This window comes from Mauremys mutica, chromosome 10 (assembly GCF_020497125.1).
Source record: "Mauremys mutica isolate MM-2020 ecotype Southern chromosome 10, ASM2049712v1, whole genome shotgun sequence".
Lineage (NCBI taxonomy): Eukaryota > Metazoa > Chordata > Testudines > Geoemydidae > Mauremys > Mauremys mutica.
This window is the reverse complement of record NC_059081.1, coordinates 54,343,079-54,356,094: the sequence shown is the minus strand read 5'-3', so window position 1 is coordinate 54,356,094 and position 13,016 is coordinate 54,343,079. Positions and strand designations below refer to the sequence as shown.

General features: G+C 45.7%; 1 protein-coding gene across 1 annotated transcript in view; it reads left to right on the top strand.

The window, feature by feature from the left end:
- DNAH7 (dynein axonemal heavy chain 7) overlaps positions 1 to 13,016 on the top strand; it is a 248,353-nt gene that overhangs the window by 148,556 nt on the left and 86,781 nt on the right. Inside the window, exons 41-42 of the mRNA XM_045031804.1 lie at positions 8,564 to 8,793; positions 9,864 to 10,194. Of these exons, the coding sequence (XP_044887739.1) occupies positions 8,564 to 8,793; positions 9,864 to 10,194 (561 nt within the window). The remainder of the gene's footprint in view (positions 1 to 8,563; positions 8,794 to 9,863; positions 10,195 to 13,016) is intronic.

The following is a 13,016-nucleotide window of genomic DNA, read 5'->3' as shown; positions in this document are numbered from 1 at the left end:
CTTTATTGATGACTTTGCGTTACAGGGTTGAAACTGGGACACGGACTGTGCTGGGTAGGGTGTGCGGTGATGTAAAGACTGCCTGTAAACTCGAGGAATGACAGGCTCCTGCTCCCAGAGCGGTCTGCAGTGCCGGACTGGATGTTTCAACGGAGCCTGCCATCCCTCCTTTTTGGGACTCTGTGTGCGGGGGCTATGTGGCCTTTTGGCGGGGGAGGACGGATACAGATTCCTCTGCTGCGTGGCTCTGTGGTCCAGGACAGGGACCGTTGCATGAGATCTGTAACCCCCCTCCCCCGCTACAAAGTCACGTACCCCCCCACCCACACAGAACCTGCAAACCACCTCCCATACCGACCAGGGTGCGTACTGACTGCAGTGTGTGTGTGACCTGCTGCTGATCCTGCCCCCATGTCTGTACCCTGGTAAAGGTGATTGTCCTGTCAAATTACCAACCCCCTTCCCCCCCTTCAAACACAGTCTCCTCTAAAAGAACATGACGGAAAAAGTAATTAACAGAAAAGTATTTTTTATTATCAACTAGACAGTTAGGGGATGAAACTGGGATGGGGGCTTGGGTGAGACGGGAAGGAAAGGACTTCTCAAAATTTAGGCTATGAGAGCTTTTCGGTACTTGAGCACTCTGCTGGGGTGCAGTGACAGTTTACACGGCCTCTGGCGCCCCTCCTTCTGGTTATTTTGGGTGAGGGGGGTATGGGACTTTGTGGCGGGGGAGGGCGGTTGCAGATACACTGCAGGGGGGCTCTGTCCTCCTGCCTGAGGTCCTGCAGAACATGCACAAGGCGCAGGAGCATGTCCGTTTGCTCCTTCATTAGTCCAAGCAGCGTTTGAGTCGCCTGCTTGTCTTCCTCACGCCACCTCTCCTCCCGTTCGCTGTGTGAGCGCTGGTACAGAGAGAGGGTCTCCCTCCACTGGCTCTGCTGGTCCGCCTCGTCTCGGGAGCACCCCATAACTTCAGCGAACATCTCGTCCCCTGTCTTTTTCTTTCGCCGCCTAATCTTTGCCAGCCTCTGTGAGGGGGATGCTGTGGCAGGTCTGGAGACAGTCGAAGCTGTGTGATGTGAAAAAGGGAGTGAATTCCTTGCAAAGATAAATTTTTGCGAAGAATGAACACAGTGTAGTCTGTCTCTGTGAATTCTGGGTTGAGATCCCAGTGCCTGATGGGGCAAAAACCATTTTCGCGGGTGGTTCTGGGTAAATGTCGTCAGTCATCCCTTCCTCCGGGAAAGCTACAGCAGACAATCATTTCAAGCCCGTTTTCCCTGGATTGCCCTGGCAGACGCCACAGCGTGGAAACCATGGAGCCTATTTTGCCTTTTGTGCCTGTCACCGTATGTGTACTAGATGCCGCAGACAGAGGCGGTCCAGCAGTGCTACACAGCAGCATGCTTTTGCTTTTGCATGACAGCAGAGATGGTTACCAGCCATACTGTACCATCTACCATACCATAAATTGGTAATAAGATGGGCATGGTTACCAGTCCTTTTGCACTGCACCATTTGCTGCTGTCATAAGTGCCCCTGGCTGCTCTTAGCCAGGGGCGCAAAAGCCAAAATTGGGAATGACTCCCTGAGTCAATCCCTCCTTTTTGGTATCTAAAAATAGAATCATTCCTGCCTAGAATATGGGCAAGTGTACTACAGAACCACTGTATCAGAGAACCAGAGAGCACAGCTGCTCTGTGTCAGATCCTGCATAGATTATGAGCTGTATGCTATTCACAGGGGGTGCTCCTGCAACAACCCCACCTGTTCATTCCATTCTTCCCCAGCCTTCCTGGGCTACCATAGCATTGTCCCCCCACTTGTGTGATGAAGTAATAAAGAATGCAGGAATAAGACACAGTGACTTGTTAGTGAGAAATGAGTGGAAGGCAGCCTCAAGTTGCTATGATAGTCCAGATAGGACATTAAGGAGTGTGGAGGAGAGGAGCCCAGCATCCTGCTGCTAGTCCAGGGGCAATTGAATCTTTTCTTTACACATGAAGGGTGGGGGCTGATGGAGCTCAGCCCCCTGTTGCTATGATGACGATGGTTATCAGCAATACTGTACCATCTACCAGGAAAAATTAGGGCCAGGTGCCCTTGATTGACCTTACCGATGCTAGTCAGCATGGTTACCAGCCCTTTTGCACTGCCCCATGTGCCAATAGGCTGATGATGAGGACGGGTACCAGTTGTATTGTACCATCAGCCATCCATAGCGTGGGGGGAGCAAGGATGTTGGTGTTGAGTGCTGCACCATCGCGTCTATCTGCAGCATTCAGTAAAGATAGGGTGACATGTAAAAGAGTCAAGAGAGGATTGTTTTCCCTTTCACTTCTGGGGGTGGGTGGGGCGCTGCGTAAATTGCCTGGCTATGCCCTGACCCACCGTGGACACTGTTTTTGACCCTAGAAGCATTTGGAGCTCAGCCAAGAATGCAAATGCTTTTCGGAGACAGCAGGAACTGTGGGATACCTTGCGTCCTCAGTCCCCCCTCCCTCCATGAGCATCCATTTGATTCTTTGGCTTTCCGTTACGCTCGTCACACAGCAGCGTGCTGAGTCTCTGCTATGCCGTCTGTCCGGAGATTTTTTAAAAATACTTTGGACCAGGCGTAACATTACAGTAATTCCCCTAATTAGATGCAGGAGTCTCCGAGTGAGATCACCCTGAGGGACGGTCACTGAAGGAGATAGAGAGCGCATGCTGCGTGAAAGCCAGCACAAACCAGGGCCCTATGCAGCCGTGCTCGGGGAGGCAATGCTCCCTGAGTACCTCATGAAAGCCTGGTGCGGAAAAGTGTGCTACCACGGAGCACCCAATAAGGCAGCTCTCCCCAGGAACCTCCTGCGGAGGCTTTTCGATTACCTCCAGGAGAGCTTTGTGGAGATCTCCCATTAGGATTTCTGTTCTATCCCCATATATAGAGAGACCTCCTTTTCACATACTTCAGATTCCTGTTATATTAAGAATAAAAGTTTACATGGTTAAAGCACTTACCGAGTGATCCTTTCCTTGATTCAGGGTCCGGGTTAATGGCCGGGGACGGTTGGTAGGGGATCTCCGTGACGGTGATGAAGAGATCCTGGCTGTCAGGGAAACAAGCGTTGTAAGCGCTGTCGCCTGCCTCGTCCTCCAGAAACCCTTCCTCATCTTCCCCGTCCGCGAACATCGCCGAGGAACTGGCCATTGACACTGTCCCATCGTCAGAGTCCATGGTCACTGGTGGGGCAGTGGTGGCAGGCTCCATAGCATCCGTTTGCCGCTTTGATTTTTTGGTAGCCTTGTCTGGGGTCCTTGATTTTCACGCGGCGCTGCGTGGCATCCCGGCTGTATCCTCTGTCTCTCATGGCTTTGGAGACCTTCTCGTAGGTCTTTGCATTCCGTTTTTTGGAGCGCAGCTCCGAAAGCACAGACTCCTCGCCCCACACACCGATCAGATCCAAGAGTTCCCGGTCAGTCTATGCTGGGTCCCTCTTTCTATTCAGAGATTACATGAACTCCTCTGCTGGAGAGCTCTGCATCGCTGCCGGTGCTGCTGAGCTCGCCCTGATGTCCAACCACGAAATGAGATTCTAACTGTCCAGACAGGAAAAGGAATTCAAATTTTCCCGGGACTTTTCCTGTGTGGCTGGTCAGAGCATCCAAGCTCGGACTGCTGTCCAGAGCGTCAACAGAGTGGTGCAGTGTGAGATAGCTCCCGGAGCTAGTAAGTTCGATTTGCATCCACACCTAGCCTAATTTGAGATAGCCATGTCGAATTTAGCGCTACTCCCCTCGTCGGGGTGGAGTACCGAATTCGAACTAAAGAGCCCTCTAGGTCGAATTAAACGGCTTCCTAGTGTGGACGGTTGAGCGGTTAATTCGAATTAACGCTGCTAAATTCGATTTAAAGTCCTAGTGTAGACCAGGCCTAAATCTGCAGTTTGTTAGATTTAAGCACACACAGACATAAGGAATAGGTTTAGAACATCCCAGATATTTACCCAACATCTGGAATGGTGTAACAGGGCAGGACTCACCCCTGTGGCACCTCCTGCTGGTCGTCTCAGGGAATTAGCGTTTCCAGCCTCCGGAGCACCCTCTGCAGGCTGGTGTCCTGCTGCCACTGGCCCCCATGTCCTTCCCAGGACCCAGTGCCCCTTGTCTTTGGGGTGCTGCCCCTGGCAATACCTCCACAGTCTCAGGGTCTCCCTACCCAGGGAAACCCCCAACCCTCTATCCCCACGTTGCCTCAGTTGTGGGCTACCTCCCATCACCATCTAGCCCCCGCTCACTGGGGCAGACTGTAGTGTAAATGCCACTCATCATAGGGAAGGGGGGTTTGGATCTGCTGTTTCTGCCTACCTGTGGGCTGCCCCCTGCAACACCAGTACCTAATTGACTTCCACTAGGCTGCAGCCTGGGGGGTTTCCAGGCCAGAGCTCCCCAGCTCCAATGGCCTTCCCCCAGCCCTGCTCCACTCTGGGTACCTTCTCTCAGATCGTTGCAGCCAGATCCCTCCCTCTCAAAGCTAGAGAGAGTCTCTGCCAGCTCCTGGCTCACTGGCCTTTTATAGGGCCAGCTGTGGCCTGATTAGGGCGTGGCCACAGCTGTGGCTGTTTCCCCAATCAGCCGAGGCTGCTTTCTCCTAGCCACAGCCCTCTCCCTGGGCTGTTTTAAGCCTTTTAAGGCAGAAGCGGGTGATCACCCCGCTACACACGGTATTGAGTAATTAACAGCGGGTTCACAGTGGCCAGTTGCTCACCCACCGGGGAGAAAAGGTGTCAGGAAAAATGTCTCTCAAGATGGCTTCAGAGTACTGTTCCAAAGTACACTCTATTATCTAAACTTTTTATAGCTAACTTCTAGAAAAAACATAGGTCATAATGACCCCTACTGGAGCATCACTTTTTCTAACTTTCTATAAGCTTCTAATATCAGAGGCGTCTAGACTCAAGGTTTTCATCCACTTATCTTCTTTCATTCTCAGTTATTTACTTTTTTCTCTCATCCTCCAATACTGATGAGCAGAAACTGCCAAATAGTTTTCACCTTGCATCTAAAAGCCTGCTTTCTAATTAACCCTTAACTATTTTATTAATTCATGGTGGCAGAATGCACATAATATGGTTGCAATTTGCTTGATCACATTCTGGGGTACACAAATCCCTCAAATCCAGGGCAACATAACCAGTAAGGGTATATTTTTAAAAAATGTATCTGTACATATATACAAAGGGAAGAATTTGAAGGTTTCCCATAGTTCCCCTCTGAGAAATAAACCCTACCTCATTCTAATGACATATGAGAGAAGACTCTAGAACTTCCTCACAGTAATAGATCATCTGGCCCCATTAAGGCTGTGTTCTTCCAGCAGAAATGGAGGTAGAGAGAGTAGGATAGCCATGTGTGTATCTCAGAAGACCAGTAGTCAGGGGGCAACACCAATACCCATCCCCAAAAAGATAAATAGGATGAGGCCAGGTAAAGCTCCTTTCTCACATGCTTGTTTATCTGTTTGGAGAGGGATGTGAATAAACATCCACACTCCATAAAAGCATGCCATGGTTCCAGCAGGGAGGGAGGCTGGAGGGAGTGGACAGCAAGAGCAGCAGCCCATTTAACTGCTTGTGGAAACAGTCTGCCTGAGCTTCGATCTACCTTATTCGTCTTTACTGCTCCACGTAGGGCTGCTGCTGCTGCTGTCTCTGCTCCCTGCCATGGTAGCCCTTTGGTGGCATTTGGAGGGAAGAGAAAGGGGAGTTGTATAACTACTCAGCCTCTATGTTCCCCCACCAAGTCCCTCCTAGAGCAAAGGATTTTGCTCCCCCAAAAAGGTCAAAGGAGAGGGAAGGGCTGGCTAGATACAGCTCTTGTTTCCTGCCTCTTCATGAGAACATGTGAGGGAGTTCAAGGCTAGCTAGAGGAGGGAGAGAGCGCATGCAAATAAGCTCCCATCTTTCACATTCCACAGCTCTCTAACCTGATCCTGCCCTTTCTCCAGCTTTGAAGCTCTGCAGCCTTCTGAAGTTTCTCCAGTCCTTGGGTTATAGTAACACACCTGTACAGCTCAAAGGGAGAGGAATGGTAAACTCTAGGCAGCTTTTGACTAATCTTTCAAAAATATCAAAATCCTGTTTTTCTTTGGAGGTGGAGGATTCTTTCACCCTGAATCCCAGACAAAGTTTAGTGGCAAATTATCTTTCAAAGTATCTTTTGAAGTGGTGAAAAACAATTTAAAATGAATCAAATAATGGATTCAGTTTGGTGAGTAATTAAAAAGCCACTCAGGATGTTTACTACAGTTAAATTTAAGTGTGGATAAAAATGAAGATATTTCTTTATTTTCCAGTTTTTAGCACCAGTTATTTACACACATAAATATATAGACCTTTCTGCAGAATCCTATTTACCAGCACAGAGTCTTACTGTTGGTAAGGAACAGAGCAAGTACAGTGAGGAGTGCACTTAAGTTGAAATCATTATTGTTAATTTTGCCAGCCTGCAGTCAATTGATAAATCACATATTAACATCTGAGAAGTGGTTTATGAATTTTGGAATGTATGAAATTCTGTAAAATGCTTACTGATATTTGGATATGAATATTTTTTTAAATGTGTGATATTAAAAAGCAAGCCAACAAAAACAAATTGCTGAATATGTTTTTAATGAGTACTGTGCTGGCCACTGACAAACTCAACATGCTTCATTTATCACCTACTGTGTTCTAAGAAGCAAAGAATCAGAGTTGTAATCCGGAATTGATTGTTGTAACTTTGTCTTGCAGATCTGCCACTGAAAACATATTTTTAAATATTCACATCAAAATACTTTTTAGTATTTACATCTCTTTAACTTGTGATTGCAGGGTGCATGCACATATAGGCAACAATCCTGAAAAGACTTACTTGACACACACTTAACTTTTTCTATGTGAGTAATCAATGGAACAACTCGTGTAAAGTTAATCATATCAGTTAGTCTTTTCAGATTTGGAGCAATAGAAAATTCTGTAAATTCTATGTATGCAGATACAAGTGAGGCATAACTAGTGTGTGATCATCCACACATCCTTCTTCCACAATCTGTAGAGCAAAAAGTGTAAGCACTGATTGATATAAGCATGGTAAGTTCCTCTGAAATTCTTCATTTTGCTAGGTAAGCACTGGGCCATCTATAAAAGCTAAAAGTTTAGTTTTCTCATGATAATAATGAAATTAAAAATAAATCTTAGTATCCAACTTCAATATACTCTGAAAGCAATACATCTGTTTGTGTAATGCAATACGTTTTCATATTTCAGTCTAATAATTGAATGTATTGGTATTATTGTGTACATTTTCTTGTGCAATTTTGCCATTGTTAGTTTCTGTTTTAAGTATGATTCTGTTCTGAAAAGTGACTGTAAACATGACAGCTCTTTACTCAATAAGCCATCTCCCCATGTGTCAGTCATATCTTTTGATTGTAGTAATTAAAATAAGATTTTACTACTTTTTACATCTTTTAGCCATGAAGAGTTAAAACTATTAAGAGAGTATTATTCCTTCTTGTGCATTCTCAGCAATATTGTTTACTAAGCTCCAGTTGGTGACACCTCTGGAAACCCATTAAAGGTTGCAAAGAGGTAATTTGAAAAAAATGGGGTTTACTGAGAGCCCAATTTGGCTAGCAAAATCTTTATTATAGATAATGATGTTCAAGAAGGAAAGAACCCAAATGGACTTGCTGGGCCCAAATTGAGTTTGTAGTGTTAGCAGTTAGAAAAAAAGACAATTTTTTACATGTAAACTCACTGTTGGTAATACAGAAATCAGTGAAAAACAATTAACCAAGAATCCCACAATGACACTTCTGTGGAGTCGCTTTTCAAAGTGCAGCAGTATTTCAGAGTTCTTCTGTACCCCAGTTTACATTTGAATTCTGTTTATTTGCCTTATATCCAACTTTACAAGTTTTGGAAATAAATGTTAAACTAAATATGTTTTTAAAAGACAGTTTTACTTTTTATAGAAACAACGAAGCAGTTTTTCTCTGCAGTAAATTTTGTTTAAACAAAATTCAGGCTTTTCCCCCCAAAATAAGCTTTCATTAGACAATGTTATAGCCATTCTTTATATGGAAAGTTTATGGAAAGAGAGCACATAAGTGTTTATTCTAATAAAATTCTAACAAATTGGTAACCTACTGTGCATTTGCTTATTGGACGAATTGAGGGAAAGTTTGCCCTTTGTTGAGCACTGGCAACTCTGACTTTGATGGCAGTTGCCCATCATGCCCAAAGGCAGAATTTGAGTCTTTTTATTTTTCACAATAAAGCCCCAAATAGCTGATTTCTATTTAATCAAAGGTTAGTCAGATCTTTATGGCAACACTGTGTACCCTGCATTGCATTCACCCTACTTATATGGAGCCCCATTTTTCTGAATTTTCATCGTGAGGGAAGGGCCTTTCAGAAAACTAGAGTTTTATATCAGGTTTTCCTTTTTTATGTGAATGTAGAAATGAAAAACTCTCCATGTAATACCTATTTGTACGATAGGTGAAGTAATATTATGTTTATTTTAAATTTAGACATGGCCTGAAGACGCATTGCAAGCTGTTGCCTCTCGCTTCTTGGAAGATATTGAAATGTCAGAAGCAACACGCGAAGGCTGTATTGATATGTGTAAAAGCTTTCACACTTCTACCATTGTTTTGTCTGACCTGTTCCATACTGAGCTTCAAAGGCACAACTATGTTACACCTACCTCATACCTGGAATTAATCTCCACTTTCAAAACCTTACTGGAAAAGAAACGCACGTAAGGATGTATAACATGCATTTTGCTAGGGGAGCCCAAAGTTCCCTTAAAATAGTATTTTCTACATGTAATTAATTTGTGTAGCTAATCTAATAAAAAAGTTAAGTATACTCAGATTGCCATTTCTTGGATACATCTGCACTCAGTGGACTAAAGAGCCAGTTAGACCCAGTTTATATCTTGTATCCCATTAGGCCAGTTCTAATATCCATTATTAAATTGATGCCTGTTGATGCTTTAAAATATCAGTTCTTCTGATGCAGTCCCAGACCCTAGAAGTTACACCTGTTCTGCAGGGTGAATACCACTGAGTTGCTGTATAAAGACACTCCCTTCCTTCATGATGGGTGGAGTTTTAGGTCTCTGAGACTGTATGTAAGCTCTGAGGGAAAATAAAAGAACTCAGGGACTTAGTATAGTCATGCAGAATCTAGGGATATTGCTCTAGGTCACCAGTGTGCCTAGGTCAGTAGTGACTGAAAGTCATTACCTTCAGAAGATTCTTTCATGTCTTAGTGAAAAGAATAGGAAGTTTCAATTCCTACTTGTCCAGAACCTCATTATTTCCTCTTGACTAGTGCAACCTCCTCCTCTCTGACCTTCTTGATGCACAGATTACTCCCCTCAGTTCCATATAAAACATAGCTATTAAAATAATATTCCTGATCATGTAACCCCCTTCTGTGTCCTTCTACTGGCTCCTCCTCCACCACATCACATTCCAACTTCTCATTCCTAAGCGCCTTCAGAACTTTGCACCCATCTACTTTCCCACCCTTGTTTTTTATCTTGTCACCCGACCTCCTCATCTGTTCAGACAGTAAATCCAGCCTTGATCACTCACTTGTCATTTTTTGTACCTTTAGGGCACTTGTACATTACTGAAGTAGCATAAAGGAGTCTGAGGGCAAATGAGACTCAGACATGAGTACTATATTACACCATCTGATGGGCAAATAAAACAAGATGGCATGGTGTTTGAATTTTAAGAATGGTGTGAAATTAGAAATTTGAGAAATGGGGCTAAGAAAATGTCTGTAAAATTAAGCACTGCTTGACATTACTTTTAGTGAGGTGATGAAAATGAAAAGAAGATATGAAGTTGGCTTGGAGAAACTGAATTCTGCTGCGTCACAGGTGGCTTCGATGCAATATGAGCTGGAAGCCCTACAGCCTCAGCTAAAGGAAGCTAGCAAACAAGTTGATGAGATGATGGTGGTTATTGAAAAGGAGTCCTTGGAAGTAGCTAAAACTGAAAAAATAGTGAAAGCTGATGAAGCTGTGGCGAATGAGCAAGCTATGGCTGCAAAAGCAATCAAAGATGAATGTGATGCTGATCTGGCACAAGCCTTGCCGATTCTGGAAAGTGCTCTGTCTGCTCTTGATACTCTTACTGCACAGGTAAAGCTAACTTTACGTATTTATACGTTGACCGGGTATTCAGACTAACAAAAACAAACCATGTCTGCCTTCAAAGAAAAACTGAATATGCTGCATAGCTATTAATTGTCAGATTTCATGTTATTACTGAATTAAAAGTTGCATAATTTTGTAGCATTTGAAATTTCTTAAAACATTTATTTTCAAAATCAAGGCATTGTTTTATTTTCATTCCCTGTGTGGACAGCTATAACATAAGCTAGTGAACTATAACACTTATATGCTCTGGAGGTATAAAATCAAACATTTCTCACTAGCCATTTTAAAATTCATAAACATCATAATATTCTGAATCAACAAATGACAAGTTAAAAAGAATCTGCTTCTTCCTGCTTGCTTCCTCAGCAAAACTGCACCATGTAATTGTTTTGATATATTCACATAGATATCTGTTCTTTCAGAGACTAGAAACAGAGGCTGAGATTCTGTGCTGCACCTTTAACTTGCAGCCCAAGGGAGGTAGTGAGGGCTAAGGTGGCTTTATGCCACCCTTATGCTCTACCCAGCTGCTCTGGTGCTGGAAAGAAAGAGGTCCCAGACATAACTTATATAACCCTGCGGGCTAAATTCCCCGTAAGCTGCGCAGCCGCAGCCTATTTAGCACCACGTAGGTGCTCAGGGAAGCCGCCTAGCCTAGCCCCCAACCTGCCACGGCCGGGGTGCCCCTCTCCCGGCCCCAACTCTGCTGTAGCCCGGGCCTGCCACGGCTGGGGTGGCACGGCATGGCCCCTGCCGCAGCCAGGGTGCCCCTCCCCAGGCCCCTCCTCCAAGCCCAGCCTGGACCTGCTGGGGCCAGTGGAGGGGCACCTATCCTGCTGCCCCAGCCCCAGAGCTGCCGCGGAGGGGAGAGGCATTCCCCCCTCCTCCCCAGCCCAGGTGCTGCTGTGGGGAGAGAGAGCCGGGGGGGAGCCCTGGAGCACCCTCCTGCACCCCAAATCCCTCATCCCCAGCCCCACCCCAGAGCCTGCACTCCCAGCCAGAGCCCACATCCCCTGCACCCAACCCTCTGCTCCAGCCCTGAGCCCCCTCATCCCCAGCGCCACCCCAGAGCCTGCACCCCCAGCTGGAGCCCTCCCACCCTGCACCCCAACCCTGTGCCCTCTCCCACACGCTGAACCCCTTGGCCCCACCCCCACCACATGAATTGTGTTGCGTGTACCAGTATGGAGACGACAAATCACCTCCATATTGTTATACATAACAAAATTCATTATGCACATGGGTTGGAAAAATTAGAGGGAACACTGCCTGGGTGTCAGTCTAAATGACAGCAGTCACTCTATGGCCACAGCTGTGTCTGTCATTTCTGCAGTACTACAGGCAGTGGCTCTGCCTCCAGTACACACCCTTACTATGCCAGGAATTGCACGAGGGCTCTTGGAGGGCAATCTTCCACAGTGCCTGTGCTAGGGGAATCCTCTTCCAACCAGAGCTGGGTCTTTTAATGCCCCTTTACAACACTCCAGACCTTTTGCCCAGTGGACTGAGTGGGGAAAAGGATCTCTTACTCTGTGTCAATATAAAGGTTCTAGTGAAAGCCATCCTTCCACAGTAGACCCATATGGCTGAGAATAATTCCAAGAAAACAACATTATTCTTTGAGTGCTGGTCCTTACGTGTATCCCACTGTTGGTGCACTTTGTGCTCCATGTGTCTGGAATCAGAGAATTTTGAAGCAGCATTTGTTAGTCTGCACATGTACCCTTGCTCTGCTTGTGCCTCCAACTGAGGAGATAAAGGGCGGAGGGGACCAACCACCTCTCTCATTCCTTCTTACCGCTGCATGGCTTGCGTTGGAACCTGCAGTGTCAGAAGCTTAGTCTTCCTTTATTCTTCAACCTGTAAATATATATGTATATATTTTATAAATAGTTTTTAGAATTTTATCCATTAGTTTTCGCTAAGTTTTACAGTTTGATAGATTCTCCATTGTGAGGAATTCCACACCCACCCCCCACATACACATCTTGATATGGGTACTGGACTATGGCCAGGACTCTAGGCTTCAAAACTGGTTTCTTGCACATGCTCCTTCCAAGTCAGTGACAACCATCAATGCTGCCTGTATTGCCTTGTGGAAGCTCAGGTTGCAGCAACGTGTGATATCTGCTGCTCTTTCCCCAGTCATACCTTAAAAAGCACTTAATGGAGAAGGCCATATGAGGCCGCACTTGGACCCAGGCCAGGGTACCCTCCCACCCATATATTGGGCTGACTCAGCGAAGAGTGTGCCTCCTTATGCAAGGTCTGACTTAGCAGTGAGGAAATCTACCCATACAGATCCCGCACTAGGTACTTGTCATGAGGGCAGGGAGCATTCTCATAAACACAAGAACAAATCCTCCTCTAAATCTTCTTCAAAGAAGTCAGATACAGCCCTGCCTAAGTTGAACAAATCCTCCTGCTCCTCCCATGAAGACTTAGAACGTCCTAAATCTTAGGGTCCTGACAAAAAGCCCAAAAGTCGGTACCAGACTATGCTCTGGCAGCAATGGTGCCACTGATACCAAATCTAAACTCTGGAAACCAACAGTACCACCAAAAGGCAGCCATTGCGAGCTTCAATCAACAGCTGTACTGGCTCTGCCTCATGCAACTGAGGCACAAACTATGTCTGCTCTGTTGATCTGGGCTGATAGGACCTCCTCACACTCCAGGGAGAGCAGCGTCTTACATTCCATCTGATGACATCTTTGCTTTGCCAGATCCCCAATCATCCTCCTTGCCCCCAACTGGCCCATACAGTTTTGGTTCCGAGTCTCCTATATATGTCCTCTTGGTCA